This window comes from Sus scrofa, chromosome 4 (assembly GCF_054392235.1).
Source record: "Sus scrofa isolate SSC_HxYL_T2T_F1_AM1 chromosome 4, Sscrofa_HxYL_maternal_Yorkshire_Landrace_v2.0, whole genome shotgun sequence".
Classification (NCBI taxonomy): domain Eukaryota; kingdom Metazoa; phylum Chordata; class Mammalia; order Artiodactyla; family Suidae; genus Sus; species Sus scrofa.
This window is the reverse complement of record NC_139386.1, coordinates 134579791-134595602: the sequence shown is the minus strand read 5'-3', so window position 1 is coordinate 134595602 and position 15812 is coordinate 134579791. Positions and strand designations below refer to the sequence as shown.

The 15812-nt window shown below is 47.2% G+C and overlaps 2 protein-coding genes across 3 annotated transcripts in view; one reads left to right on the top strand and one right to left on the bottom strand.

The window, feature by feature from the left end:
* The window catches only part of SELENOF (selenoprotein F), a 29177-nt gene extending 20214 nt beyond the window's left edge, over positions 1-8963 (bottom strand). The window contains 1 exon segment of the mRNA NM_001085443.1: positions 8878-8963. Coding sequence (NP_001078912.1) covers positions 8878-8952 — 75 coding nt within the window. The 5' untranslated portion in view covers positions 8953-8963.
* A 566-nt stretch (positions 8964-9529) lies between these two features.
* Positions 9530-15812, top strand: part of HS2ST1 (heparan sulfate 2-O-sulfotransferase 1) — a 155544-nt gene continuing 149261 nt past the window's right edge. For both annotated transcript variants that reach the window (XM_085024162.1, XM_001925492.7), the window contains exon 1: positions 9530-10038. In XM_085024162.1, coding sequence (XP_084880288.1) covers positions 9915-10038 — 124 coding nt within the window. In that variant the 5' untranslated portion in view covers positions 9530-9914. The remainder of the gene's footprint in view (positions 10039-15812) is intronic.

Here is a 15812-nt window from a genome sequence, read left to right as displayed (position 1 = left end):
TTTGACCTACAGCACAGCTCAAGGCAACATGGGATCCTTAACCCACTGAGTGAGGCCAGGGATGGAACCCGAGTCCTCATGAAACTATGTTGGGTTCTTGACCTGCTGAACCACAATGGGAACTCTGAGTCTTTGGTTCCTCCCACCTCCCCCACAAATTGTTTTCTTAAAAGTGTGTCATACTGCACGTTGGCTAAAACATGGATTAACAAAAAAAGATTTTTTTTGGGGGGGGGGTCTTTCTGTCTTTTTAGGACTGCATCTGTGGCATATGGAGGTTCCCGGGATAGGGGTCAAATTGGAGCTGCAGCTGCCAGCCTACAACACAGTCACAGCAACGCTGGATCCAATCCATATATGTGAACTACACCACAGCTCATGGCAACGCTGGATTCTTAACCCACCGAGCGAGGCCAGGGATCGAACCTTCTTCCTCAAGGATGCCAGTCAGGTTCATTAACTGCTGAGCCATGATGGGAACTCCCAACAAAAAGATTTTTTATTATTTATGATATATTGTCTATCTTTTGAAGAAAAATGAATTTTCACTTCATTTCAAGAACTTAGGGAGTTCCCATTGTGGCTTGGTGGTTAATGAATCCGACTAGAAACCATGTGCTTGGGGGTTCGATCCTGGGTCTCGCTCAGTGGGTTAAGTGATCCGGTGTTCCCGTGAGCTGTGCTGTAGGTCGCAGACGTGGCTCGGATCCCACGTTGCTGTGGCTGTGGTGTAGGCCGGCAGCTGCAGCTCCAGTTTGACCCCTAGCCTGGGAACCTCCATATGCCATGGATGTGGCCCTAGAAAAGACAAAAAAAAAAAAAAAAAAAAAAAAGAGAACTTAGCACAGGATCTATGGAGTGATCCTATTACACCCTCACACTCACCTTCACTCACCTCCAGCGGGGAGGGGGGTAGGGGGCAGAGGCCGTGAGGCGGGGGAGAGCAGGGCACAGCAAAATCGCCCTCTGGGGTTTAGGGACCAGCTCCACACTTAGAGGAGCTGTAACCCTGGCAAGGGAACCTCCCTCGGCTTTCATTTCCTCACGGGTAAAGCAGGGATTCCCACACAAAACAGACTGCAGGAAAGATTAAATGAAACAACATTAAAGTAACTGAGCAGAATGCAAAAGCAGAATGCAAAAGCAGGCTCTCAAAAATAATAGTTCTCTTGGAGTTCCTGTCGTGGCGCAGTGGTTAACGAGTCCGACTAAGAGCCATGAGGTTGCGGGTTCGATCCCTGGCCTTGCTCAGTGGATTAAGGATCCGGCGTTGCCGTGAGCTGTGGTGTAGGTCGCAGACCTGGCTCGGATCCCACGTTGCTGTGGCTGTGGCGTAGGCCGGCGGCTACAGCTCCGATTGCACCCCTAGCCTGGGAACCTCCATGTGCCATGGGAGCGGCCCAAGAAATGGCAAAAAAAAAAAAAAAAAAAAAAAAAAATTAGTTCTCGTCCCTCACCCATCGCTCAGGTCTCAGAGAACGCGGTACACCTCCTCCTGCCTAAGCTCAAGCCCTCGCCCTGCATCTTCTGCCCCCTCCCTCCACAGGGATGACTCCCGCCGATCACGCACATCTTCCGCGCATCGAGTCCCAGGGCTCCGACCCCGCCTCAGTGCCAGCACTTCTGAATTGTCACCCCCGTCTGGTTTCTGATCCCACCACTGGACTCCACCTGCCGCAAGCCCCGGGCCGCCGAGGCAGCAGAGCAGAGCTGCTCCGCGTCCTTCCGCCTCCGCCGCCCCCGCCCTCCGGCTGCATCTACGCGCTGCGGTTCCCACTTCCGTCCTTGGCGCTCTCGTTGCCGCACACTTTCTACAGAGGACTGGACTTCTTCCACGGCTTCACATACCCATTTATTGAGAACTCTCAAGTGTCAGGCTTCCAAAGCCAATAGCCTACACGAAGTCACATTCAGACGCTGCACAGGTGCTGCAAATTCAAACTCTCCAACAGCAACACAGACCCTGTCCCCTGAAATCTAGTCCTTCCAATGCATTCGGTATCTGAGTAAAAGGGCACCAGCTCCCTGGCCCCCTCGCTGGCCAGGTCAGTCAGCCAGACGCCACACGCTTCCCCACTCTCCCGAGAATCAATTCACACGTTTTGACAGTTCCGTCTCTCCAAGAGCTCTCCACTCTTCCTGCCTCAGTGGCTTAAACGGTCAGCCAGGCCCACCTGCCACTTCGCAGCCCCACTCTACTTTTCAGCTACCAAGAACTCCCAGAGTGCCTGGAAGTATAAAACTCCTACCCAAATGGGTATTTGCTCACACTTTTCCCACTCCCAGAATCCTCTTCCCTTTTTCATCTTGTTCATTTCTACTTATTTCCAAGAACCTGATTGGTATCAGTCTACCTAGGAAAAAAAATCAGATCTCAACCTTTAGCCAAAATCTTTTCTGACAAAGAAATTTATTCAGAGCTGTAAAAAAGCACCACTCATCACTGTACTGTGTAAATCCAGGATTGTCTGACTCCTCAGTGACGTCGGGAACTCTTCGGAGGAGAAGCACGAAGCTCTCGGTGTTCCTAGCACTTGCGCCAGTCCTGGGTCTTAAGCAAATGAACTGGTAAAACCACTGCCTCAAGCAGGGGGAATCTCAGATGGACTGCATCTGGTTGGTCTACTGGACCAAGGGTCTGCAAACTTTATGTAAAGGGCCACGCATAGGTTTGGGTGGCCTTACAGCTTCTGCTGCAACTGCTCAGCTTAGCTATGGCAGCACAAAAGTAGTCGCAGACAATAATCAATGAATGGGGGTCTGTGTTCCAATAAAACCTCATTTATAAAAACCACGGTTGCTGGATGTGCTCCACCAGCAGACTAATCAGGCAGATTAAAACCCAACGGCACATCCCGATGTCAAAAGCTTTACTGCTGGCATACTCCTCCAAAGTGCTGACCAGCCCCCTGGTCCTACATTAAACCACAAGCTAATCGGATACTGTTTACATCTTTCACTTTGTCTCAGTAATAATGCAGAAGGTACGTCGCCTTTGAAACAGATCATATATCCCAGTCCAGAGGGAGGGACCTACGACACTTGCTAAGGTACTAGTACCTTGAGTAATTTAGTTGCTAGGCAAGTGATCTGCTTGACCTCTTCCACAGGCTAACCTCTATCCCCAAAGAAGGCCACACGTCATCCTGCATGTGACCAGCAGCCCTCCACTGAGAAGGGGCAGTCCTCGTTCCCTCGCCTTGCATCTGGGCGGGGGCGGGCGACTGTTGTGATCAACAGAGTCAAGAAGTGACACTGGGAGTTCCCGTCGTGGTGCAGTGGAAGCGAATCCGACTAGGAACCATGAGGTCGCAGGTTAGATCCCTGGCCTCACTCAGGGGGTCAGGGATCCGGCGTTGCTGTGGCTGTGGTGTAGGCCGGCAGCTGTAGCTACAATTAGATCCCCAGCCTGGGAACTTCCATGTGCCTCGGGCGCGGCCCTAAAAAGTAAAGCAAAAAAAAAAAAAAAGAAGTGACACTGTACGATCTCTGAGGGTAGATTATGAAAAAGGACATGACCGCTGCTTGGCTAGTGCGCCCAGGTAGTGCCTGAGTCCCGAGGCCAAGGGCAGCCCATGCCACAGAGGGAGTGTGGCCCCCAGCTGACAACCAGCACCCAGGTCTAGATGTGTGAGGACCAGGCCTTCGCTTTCAGCCTTTCAGGCTGAGGCACCAAGGAACATGCCTGCCATCCTGCTGTGCCCTGTCTGAACTGCTGACCCACAGACCCTGAAAGTACAATAAACCTCTAAACGGCAGGGTGATTTGTTTCGCAGCCATTGTGAAACAGGCTATAAAAAGGAAATCACTTTGAAGCTGCAAATTGCTTAACAAATATAAGAAACCGTGTTTTGCAGAACAAGAATCTCGAATAATCATGGGATCCTAATAGCTGGGTTTATTCTGGAATTTACGGAGCACATTTTGACAGGTGGCACAAACATCAAAATACGCATTTGATTCTGACCTTACTTCTGCACAGGAATAATGACCCCACGCCTCACAAGGTTTGGGGGATTAAAGGCGACCAGATACAGAGAGCACCTCGTATCCTGTCCAGGGCGCAGCAAGTACTCCGTCGACGTTAGAACTATTCCCACCTCCCGCCGTGAAAGCAGACTTCAAAACTACAGAACATTCCTTACTTTTAAATCACTATATTACAGATGGGACAGAGATAAGGGGAGGTAGAAGGTATTTTCAGTTTCATGGGTGAACTACTTTTCTCTCTCTGCTGTCATTGGTTTTACAGACTCAAGGCTTTGAATCTAAGAATATCAGAAGATATTTTTAAGCACTTCATAGATAAATGCCAAAAGCTAAATAATATAAAAAGTTCAGTTATAAATTATGCCCATCTATCATATTATCAAAAAGTAACAGACTAGCATTTCGATGTGCACAGTTAGGCCAAATATTAAGTTTTAAAGTAATCAGCCACTCTTGAAAGGAAGTTGTAGCTTTTAAGGACAGGACGGGACACGCTGGAATGGGATTACGACTTAGCAGTTCTATTTTCTCCAATTCAAAGCATTCAGCTATTTATTTTCTGGTATCACTGAGTTCTTTCCTCAAACACGAGGGTTACTGGCAGGGACTCTACCAACTACATTGTGACATCACCTTTCCAGGCAAAGGCCTCAGCTGTGGCTATACATTTTACTATCCTCATACATACGCATGATTGGTTGGCTCCTGAAAACGCAGATTCCTCATGGAATAATTCTGAACCGATTTCAAATCCCAGACATAAGGGAATACACAGGTTTACAGACGAACCCCATATGAGAAGCATAGTCATTAGGGCTCTTATAAAGCACTCGAGACTTTGCTAAACACTTCATATCATTATTCCATTTAACCTTAACCCTCTCGGAAATAGGTGTTATCCCTGCTTTATAGAGACGGATGCGGCGAATAGGTGGTAGCATCACAACCCAGATCCTGGCCTGTCCTCAAACCCTTAACCGCCGTCACCGCCACCCTCCAGAGAACCCGTGACGCACCATTTCCGCACATGCCACAAACCCCCCAAAATGCTGACAGTTACCATCGCGCCACTCACTGAAGTGAGATGGTAACTGGTGAAGACGGGGGTGGGTGTCTCCAAATCAAAGAGAGATGAAGTCACGTTAGAGTGCCTCCAGTACAGTGCCTTTCTGAATGAAGCAATATTCTGTATGCGCTGAAGAACTGAACTCCACTCAGTTTTGGGGCCTTCTTGAAAACAGCTTCCAGAGGCCATGCTAAAATATTTTTTTCTAAAGCTTAAGCATAGAGTGTATTTTCAGATTAAACTGTATTATATCCTACCAGTTGTCATCTCATTGGAATGTTGATAACTCCGTGCTGCCATTAACTTTAAATCAGAGCTATTCGGAGGCAAAGACAGAAGGGACTCAGCTGTGAATGAACAAGGCAGGCGCTGGGTCTCCATCCACAGCAGCCACTCGACCTCGGGCACCAAGAGAATGTCCCTCCATTCCCTAGGTAACCATTCGTCGGGTTCCAAAGCTTAGGCGTATTCATATGACTGTCAACTACTTATTCCATCTGCCCCCCCCATGAAATGCAGTTTTTCTAATTTCTTAGAAATTTCCCCCAAATCTCCCCTACACATCCTTTTTCATTTTCCAAGATTTTGGTGCCTTCTTTTTTTATTTTTATTTATTTATTTATTTATTTTTAAATTTATTTATTTATTTATTTATTTATTGTCTTTTTGTTGTTGTTGTTGCTGTTGTTGCTATTTCTTGGGCCGCTCCCGCGGCATATGGAGGTTCCCAGGCTAGGGGTTGAATCGGAGCTGTAGCCACCGGCCTACGCCAGAGCCACAGCAACGCGGGATCCGAGCCGAGTCTGCAACCTACACCACAGCTCACGGCAACGCCGGATCGTTAACCCACTGAGCAAGGGCAGGGACCGAACCCGCAACCTCATGGTTCCTAGTCGGATTCGTTAACCACTGCGCCACGACGGGAACTCCCCTTCTTTTTTTAAACACACTAGTCATTACAGAAGAAAGAAACAGGATCAGACCGTAAGGAAGTTAAAACAGTTCAACGAAGGTGAACTGCTGTTACCTCTCTCAATGTTCAGAGTTGTTATGTGTTTGTGGGACTGGATGGGTTCATCACTGCTCTACTTCAACAACAGCCAGCCAGAAGATTTTTTTTTTTTTTTTGGCTGCACTCTTGGTATATGGAAGTTTCTGGGCCAGGGACTGAATGTGAGCCACGGCTGCCACCTACACCCTAGCTGCTGCAACGCCGAGTCCTTAACCCACTGCACCGGGCTGGGGATCGAACCTGTGCTACCAGAGACAACGCCGGATCTTTCACTGCTGTGCCCCAGCAGGAGCAGACTTTGCTGCAAGAAACAAACACAAATAAACTAGGAGGCCATTCACACCTCTGAGGGGTTGAAGTGAACAAATATGTAGTAGGCACCATACAAAAACACATAACAGAGAAATGTTCCCTGGACTCCCTCGGGCTACACTGTCCTCGGCCTGGGAGCCGCAGGAGCAGAAGGTACAAACCATGCAGCTGCCAATCTGTAATGCAGCAGGAGGTGCGGCGACGGAACAAGCAGGAGAAGGCGAAGCCCACTTGCCGGCCTGGCAACGGACCCAAGCGAAGCCCTGCATTGTGTCTACACCCCGAACTGGCAGGAGAGAACCCGGTACGGGAGACGTACTAAACAGGTGGCCCCAATTCGCCTCGTCTACCTTCGCGTTCCCCCAGTGGAGGGAAACGCTGCGAATTAAGCCGGATAGACAAACACTAGCCGTCAGGGGAGGGGCCCTGTGAAGGCACCCTGGGGCCAGGCTTCGTGTAAAGGCAACAGAGCGTCCCTGAGGGCTCTAACAATGCTCGTCTTGAGCTTTGGAAAGATGACTTGGATGCTCCAGAGCCTGGGCCAGTGACAGGTTCCTAGGGGGGCAGCGAATGTGACGGGCTGGGTTGAGCAACCCGGCCAAGGACACATGGAAGGTCACCTGTGAGACCCGACTGACCAAGGGCTCCCCTGCCCGCCTAGGTCAACCCCTGTCCGTGGCAGGGCCACGGTGACACGTCTCTGGACAGGAGACAGGAAGAGGAGACACATCCGCCCTGGCACCCGCCCCGCCTCTCCCACCACCAGCCCTTCGTAAGCAGGACTCTACATCACTGCTGAGGCCATCTGGGGCTCAGTCCCTCGGCTTCCGACCCCTCATAAGTCTCTATGCTTTTCTGATTTGGCCTGTATGTTCCTCCCTCACAAACCCAACAATTAGGAAATGGGAGAAAATGAGGTAAGGAGACCAGTTAGAGGGGCTGTGGTGGTAATTCCAGGAAAGCAAAAACGGGGCCCTGAATTTAGGTACTACCTGCGGAGGTAAAATGAAATGAGCTGCCTTGGAGATTTTTAAGGGCTTAATGAAACTAACTGGGTTCAGAGAGTGAAAGAATTTAAAATGAAGTGACCTACTGGAGAATGACAGGTTATGTGGACGAGAAGCAGGCCCCCCTGGCTGACAGCACCACTAAGAATGAGGCCCTCTCGGATCCTTCCGTTCAGCGGACCTACCGGCTCTGCACGGCTGCGTAAATCAACCGGGGAACTGCTCTGCAGACCCACATATCGAGGACAGACTGTTACTGTAAGCCACTAAGTTTTGGGATGGTTACAGAGCCACAGATTATGAAACAAAGAGGTAGGGAAATCAGAAAAAGGCAACTTGAAATGTTCTTTTTTAATTTTTTCGTGGTAGTGAATGCAAAAACTACCTAAGACTGACAAAATTTTTTGAGTACAAACTTTAGAGAGGAGTTTTCCAGTACTTTCTAAGGCTTCATATACCTGAATAATGGAATTACTGTAAAGCTCATCAGCGGAGAAATCAATCTACCTCCTGGGTGAGGTTGCAAAAGGAAACAGGATCTTCAAACTCCTTGATGAAAAGTAAGTCCAGGTGTTTGTGTAAGCCTTTGGTTTACGGCCTAACCCCTCGACACCTTGGGTAAATTAATTAAACCAGGTCTCTAGGAGACTACTTTTCAGCAGGCTCAGTAAAGAGAATACCTGAAAAATTAGGCTGATAAAAGACACTTGTAAAAAGTGTTTAATAGGCACTTAAGCACAGTGACTATTAAAAATCATCTTATTCACATAGTTAAACCTGTACTAAAAACTTCTAAGGAAGAATCAGCGAATAGTAAGATGTTTGTGAGTGAAAGGAAAAAGGTCAAAATTAGCCTTTCTCCATTTAAAGATAATAGAACACATCTGTCCTGTTAATAGAGACAAAATTTAAAAAACGTGGTTAAACATTTCGATTTTTGAAGGCGATGAAGGCTATCATTTTAGACAATCAATTTCAAAAAAATTAAGCTTTTGTTAGCATAGCTCCTTTTATTGCAACAATGGAGTTTAACCACAAATGGCACTGAAGTGGCGGCTCCGGAATGCCAGAGAACAGAGATAAAAGACGTCTAACAGGGACTCGGAAACCAGAGCAACTGAGAAAAAGACCTTTCTCGAAGACCTGGGAGTCTTGTCACAAGGAATCACAGTTTCTTGCATTTTTGCCTGTTTAAAAACCATCCTCATCCCTTTGTAAACTTTCCTGCTCTTTCCCCCCTTCCACCGTGTGTCTTACAGATTGCGCGCAAGACAGTCTAAAGTCAGGAGAAAGAGCCGCTGGAAACCCGGGGCGGGAAGGATCAAAGCCGGAATCAAGCCACGTCGCATCCGGGCCGCCGCAGTCGCTGAGGATGCCCGGTCCTCCCCCCTTTCCAGGTGCGGCTCCCAGGCCGGGCCGGAGGCTGCGTCTTCCTCCGCGCGACCCTCCCTGTGCGCCCCGGGGCTGCCGCGGAGGCGACCTCCACTCACCATCTGCAGCGCGGTCGCCAGCAGCAGCCGCAGCCCCAGCGCCGGCCCGAGCCACCCGCCCGGCTCAGCCGCCATCGCCGCCGTCTCCCGTGGGTCTCCGGCCGCCCGAGGACCCTTGTGCGAGGGGCGTCCACTCCAGAGCCTGATCCAAAACAGGCTGCAAGGGCCGTTGGCCTCAAGTTTCTTATTCTGCATAGACGCGCGTGAGCGAAGAGCGTATGCCAGCTTAAAGGGGACCACGTGCCTTTACATGTGACGGAAGCCTGAAGTCGCGGGCTCCTTTCGACAACCCACTTCAGGCATTTCCCTAAACTCCCCAAATCCGTGCTTCCCGGGGCGCCTTCCTTCCCTTCACGACGTTTCGTCAAGCCCCCAAGAAGCCCCGCCTCCTCCGGTCTCGGCCCGCCTCCTTCTCCAAGTTTACCCAATAGCATGCGGCCTTGGTTAACACGTACGGCAAAGGAAACCAACCGTAACACGAAAGGAGAGCGAACGCGGGCCTCTTCGGTCCAATGAGCACAACCGAAGTGGAGTAGGGGGCGAGGTCTCTGGTTGCCGAGCAGCGTACGTGGGTGCGTGCGCGTGGTGGCGGGGGGGGATGGGCAGGGGGCGGGGCCGAGGGCGGCGCAGCCGCAGCCGCAGCGCTGGCGGAGGAGCGCGCGGCCGCGAGCCCGGGAGGGAGGGAAGGAAGGAAGCAAGGGAGGCGGGCAGCAGGCGGGCGGGCGCGGGGGTCGGGGACGGAGGCAGCAGAGAGAGGCTCGAGCCCGGCAGCCGCCTCGCGCTGCGTTTGCTGCGCGGGCTTCTGCAGGGGGCGGCCGTGGAGGCGGCGGAGGGAAGCGGGCACCGGCGGCGTCGGTGCTGGCGCCTGGGGGCGGGGGACCGGGGAGGCGAGCAGGGGGGTCGCTGCGGTGCTCCTTGGGCTGTCGCGCTCTCCCTGCCTTTCTCCGGGCTCGGTGGGCTCCTCCCGGCGTCTCGCTCGCCTCGGGGCCCCGATCCCCGCCCCCCGCGGTATGTCTTGATCCCGAGCGGCGGGTTTCATGGGGCTCCTCAGGATTATGATGCCGCCCAAGTTGCAGCTGCTGGCGGTGGTGGCCTTCGCGGTGGCGATGCTCTTCTTGGAGAACCAGATCCAGAAGCTGGAGGAGTCCCGGTCGAAGCTAGGTGAGGAGCCGGCCCCTCGGGCTGAGCGGTGTGTGGAGGGGCCGGGCCCGGGAGGCCGTGCGCCCCGGGCAAGTGGGCGCTCGTCTAGCCTGGGGTCTGGCTCGACGGCTGGGGGCTGAGAGGGTGCGCAGAGACCTGGGTCTGGGGCGAGCACCGGCCCCAGAATGGTGTGCACTTAGCTTGGGTGGCACGCTGGGCTTGCGAGGTCACAGGGCAGAGGTCGCAAGGCTGGGCTTCCCCGAAGCAGGCATTCCACGGGGAGAGCCAGAGGAGCTCCAACTCGTGGGGAGCGGCTGCTCACTGCCGAGGGAACCGCTCAGGCTTGCGTGTTTGCTTCGTCGTACGGAAAGCCCCGGCGGTGTCGGGCGAGGGGATTCTAATTTGAGGTATGGGCCCCTGGAGACGGAGCCTCTGGGGCGCCGGGAGGGTCGCGGAAGGATGGATGCGCAGGAATGGAGGGAGGTGCTGGAATGATGGTGAATTGCAGCGAGGTGCACTCCTGTGCTGGGGGCAGCGGGGCACCGCACAACTGCCGGGGGACGTAGGCTGCCCAGGTAGGGCAGGAAAAAGCTTCCACGAGGAGGGGTGGAAACGAGGCATCCAGACGCTTACATTCTTTTTTAGCGGCGCTAAAATGATGAATATTCTGAGCTTAAGAGTAGGAACGTACCAGCCATAATGGAGAAAATAAAAATCATTTTAAAAGAAAAAAAAAAAAAAGAATAGGAACGTACGTGTATGTTGCTTGTTGATGCTGTGGATCTGGAAGAGGGGGGAACGCCGAAGGGGGATTGCTATAGTGAGATTTAAGTTTATGAAAGGAAAAGTGAGAGTATGCAAAAAGTTTACCATATGGTTAGGGACCTGAGGAGTTAACAGTGCTTGTTTTAGTGTGTGTGGGGGGGGTCTAAGTAGAAGTTGGAGTGCGAGGCTGTGAAGGACCAGAAAAAGGCGCAGAAACTAGGTACTCTGAGATCAGTAGGAACTTTGGCGTTTGGAAAGAGCTCGGATGAGGAGGGCGTGTTAAAAGAATGTCAGCAATACATTTTGATTTAAAGATGCGCGTGGCACTTAAAAATCAGTTCAAGAGGCTGAATGTGGAAGTGTAATGTGAAATATTTCTATGCCTACACTTTCACCTCAGCATCGTTTTAAATACTTTGTGAAAAGCAAACGATGAAATACCAGCAACATTATAATTTAGACTAAAAAGTGACAAATAGGTGCTCCTGGGGGTGATGATTAATTAGTACTTAGGAAAAATGTATCAGAAAATAATTGGAATAGTACACATAGTAACTGAGCAGTTTTGGTAAACTTTGCAAAAAGCCTTGGACACATTTTAAAGAACAAAGTATCAAAGAGCATAAAATACAGGTAATTGAAGTGCAACTAAATTTGAAGAGGAGCTACATTCTAATTCCACTCCTCAACTCCAGGGAAAAATTTACCTGTACAGTTGTGAAAATAAATCAAGTTTATTTACTATAATTTTATTAATATGTATCTTGTATGATGGAAAAATACTTACTTTAAATATTGAAAGTTGGCCAATACCCTCTTTCTTTTTGTTTGGATCCCTTTAGCAGCAATCAGGGTGATAATTCTTGCCTGGTGAATTAATGATCTGGCCTTACAGAATAAAACGATTCCTCTTCAAGTTGAAAATTATGTAAAATTTGTACTTTGTTTTATTGCTATTTTCATTTCTTAGACACATTACAGTGGCTTGGGATAACTTCAATTTTTTTTTCTTTTTTATGATTTTATTGAAGTGTAGCTAATTTGCAGTGTTGTGTTAATTTCTGCCGTACAACAAAGTGACTCAGTTACACATACCCATTCTTTTTCATGTTCTTTTCCCACATAAGGGGATAATTTCAAATTTGAATTTTCTTTCCTTGCCTAACATTTTTTTCCTGTAGTGCTTGAAGTTTCTATAGGTACAACCTGAATGATTTTAAAAAGAGTTACTGAGAATGTAGAAAGGCACAGAGGTACTGTTTCTTTTCATGACTTTTTTTTTTTTTTTTTTTTACAAGAAAGAAACCTTTAAATTCAATTAGAAGCACTAAGTATGGATTGAACTAAATTCTGGAAAAGGAGCCTCAGATACTAATACCAGAAGGAGCTGGCAGTTCTCTGGAGATGCAAAAATCATGGCAAATAAAATGTATAGCTATATATCATCAATCTTTTAATTTAAAAAAAAAGTCTCATGAAACAGGCAGTACCAAAACTGATGTTGCCAATTTGTAATCTTCCTTAGGAAAGGAACATACAAAGAGGCGTATTTTGACAACCAGACTCTGTACTAGGTACTTTATATGTAATATTCTTATTTGCTCTTCCAAGAACACTTTAGAAAGATGCAGGAATGGGTTCAGAGGTTATGTAACTTGACTGCGTAGCTGGTTAGTGGCAGAGTCAGGATTGGAACCCAGGTATGTCTGATTCCAAATCAAGTTCCCTTTAATTCTACCAGGCTGCTTGGGATTTATATTGACATTACACTAAAATTTAGCAGTGAATAGAATTTTTAAACTGTAATACTAGTGTTTAATTGCATTTATTCCTAAGAATGAATAACGTTCTTAGAAAATTCAATTTCTGACACAATAGAATCAGTTTAGTGTAATGTCTGTTGCTTGTTTATGTCTGTATAATGAACATAATTGTATTACCCAATGAAAGGACTTGAAATAGATAGCTTATTTCTGCTACAGGGGAAAAGAAATCTGTGCTTATTTTCTGTAAGGATAAAATCACAATATTAAAAGCATTTTTATTTTGGCATCAGAAAAATGATTAAACATTTAACTCTTATAAGTAGTTTTTATTTGTTGTCTTTTTTGTTGTAGAAGATTCCAAAGGATTGCATTTTCTGATAATGCCTTGTATGCACCTTGATTTGAGAATATTTTGATGGTGTGATCTCTAATAAGGCAATATATGTTTTTAAAACTTAGGGGTATTCATTGACCAGTTGGGATATTAACTATATACACAGGAATTCCTAAAAAAAAAAAAAAAAAAAATTATATAATCTAGTTTTCTTTGTCTTTTTTCCCCCAAAATGAATGTGGCAAGACATATTACTCTCATCTTGTTTTTTCATTTGCTACCTTAGATATATTTCCAGGTCAAGTTATATAAATTTGACTTGCTCATTTAGTAGCTGTATAATATTCCACTATATTCATGTATCATAAATTATAAAGCCATTATGCCAGTAATGAACATTCAGTTTGTCTACCCCCCTCATTTTTTTTTTCTTTTTTTGCTATTTTCTTTCTTGTCATTATAAACACCATAAGAAACATCCTTATATGTTTTCTTTTTCTTTTTTTTTTTTTTGTCTTTTTGCTATTTCTTGGGCCGCTCCCGCAGCATATGGAGGTTCCCAGGCGAGGGGTCTAATCGTAGCTGCAGCCACCGGCCTACGCCAGAGGCACAGCAATGCAGGATCCGAGCCGCGTCTGCAACCTACACCACAGCTCACGGCAACGCCGGATCGTTAACCCACCGAGCAAGGGCAGGGACCGAACCCGCAACCTCATGGTTCCTAGTCGGATTCGTTACCCACTGCGCCAAGACGGGAACTCCCTGTGTTTAGCTTTCTACTTCATTACTTTGCTGTTACTTATTACTCTGCATGTTGGGGGTTATTGCTTTTACAAAGTAGTTCTTTCTGAATCTTAAGACCATGCTGTTGCTAATGCTGACTGATGGATCAGTCAATAAAACCTTTGTTATATAAATGTGAGAACTATATACTTGATTGTTTTATTTTCTGTAGGGCCTAAGCATTTAGAATTTGTTGTTTATAGACTTATAACACCACTAGATAAATTTATGAATGCGTTAGGATATAATCTTTTAAATGAGGACAGTAGCTCAGAGTGGATTATGTCACTATCTTCATTGGTTAAAATCATGTGTTCCCTATGGTCCTAAAACCTTCATAAACCAGTGAACTAACTCCAGGGCCAAGGTCGAGACTGCTCTTTGGAATTTGGTAGGTTTTATAAGTGCCTAAAACCATACACATGTGTAAAATGTTCCCAAGAATGATGGATTTCTCTGCTGGTGACATTGTTTGAAACCTCACAGTAGTTATGATTAGAGGATTTGGATTAATTGGAATGCAGTTATTCTAGAATTGCTAATTTGCGTCTCATTTCTGAGTCCTGGGTAAGATACCTAGTGCCATGGAGTAGTCAACTAGAACAGCTGATCTCAGTTGAAGTAATCCCAGGATTTCTCTACCACTCTGTTCAGCTTTCTAAGAACTTTTTGGCACTTAGTGAAGTGGAAATAATAATGAATATTCAAACATTGCTCTCCAGAAAGACCACTTTTGAGGGATATGCTTATAGGTGGATGTTATAATTGTAGTTCACTGTAGCCTAATTATTTATAATTATCTGCCCACCTACGAGTAGCTGCATGTATGTACTTTGCCTTTCTGCCTGTGAATGATGGGTTAACTGCCTGTTGGACCACTGGTGCACCTGCTCCTGCTCCCTCACTCACTTAAAGGCCTGGTTCCAGAAGCTTTCCCTCATTCCCCTGTAGTCATCCTTTCCTCCTGTTCTGCTGGAGTCTTCTTGTTGGCATGTGAACGTGCTATTATTTCTCCTAACCAAAAAATAAAATGATATTTCCTTTGACTCTCCCTTTCTCAGATGACCGCTGTCCCATATTTCAGCTTCCCTTAGCCTGCAAACTAAAAAGTCGTCTGGGTTCACTCTAATTGCCACAATCCCAGTAACTTTCCTAAACCCTATGGTCAATTTTTGGTCTTCATCTTACTTGACCTATCAGTGGAGTTTGACACAATTGATCACTTCCTCTTTTTTGATAGACTTTCTTCTCTCTCTCTCTCTCTCTTTTTTTTTTTTTTTTTTGGCCATATCCACAGCATGTGGAAGTTCCCAGGCCAGGGATTGAACCCGTACCACAGTTGTGACCTGTGCCACAGCTGTGGCAACATTGGATCCTTAACCTGCTGTGCTACAAGGGAACTTCCTTGAGAGATTTTCTTTACTTGCCTTCCAATGTTCTCCTCCCTGGTCCTTTCTCTGCCGCCTATGTTAGATTGGTTTTTTGTTTTGTTTTGTTTGTTTTCCTTTCTCTTCAGCCTCTTAGCATCGAATCCAGGGCTCTCACCCTGGACCTCTTCTCTATTTACTCTTCCTTCGTTGGTGATTTACAGGCTGACAACTTCTAAATACATATTCCTAATTGAGACCTGTTTCGTAAGCATTAGATTCATGTAATTTCTTTGAGTAAGGAAGAGATTCCTCAAACTAAATATGGCCAAACCGGATCTTCTGATATCTGTCCACTGCCTCCACACCTGCATCGCCCCATCCCCAACTCATTTTATCTCTGACCTTCCCTGTCTCAGTTGATGGTGGTTCTGTCTTTCCATTTGTTAAGGTTTTCCTTGCCTTTTCTTCTTCTCACACTGTGTATCTATTCTGTCAGAAAAATCTTGTTAGCTTTACCTTCAGAATATTCCGAGACTGTGACCACTACTCAACACTTCCACGCTTCTCCTCCTAATCAAGTTCCCATCATCTCGTCTCTGGATTGCTGCCCCATGTCTTAACTTGTCTGTCTGATTCCACACTTGCCTCTCTACAGACTATTCTTAATGTGACAGTGAGGGTGATCCTTTTAAAATGTAAAACAATCACATCACTCCTCTGCATGAATCTCTTTAGAAGCTTCCTGAATTAGAGTAATGCTATCTGCTTTTAGTCCAC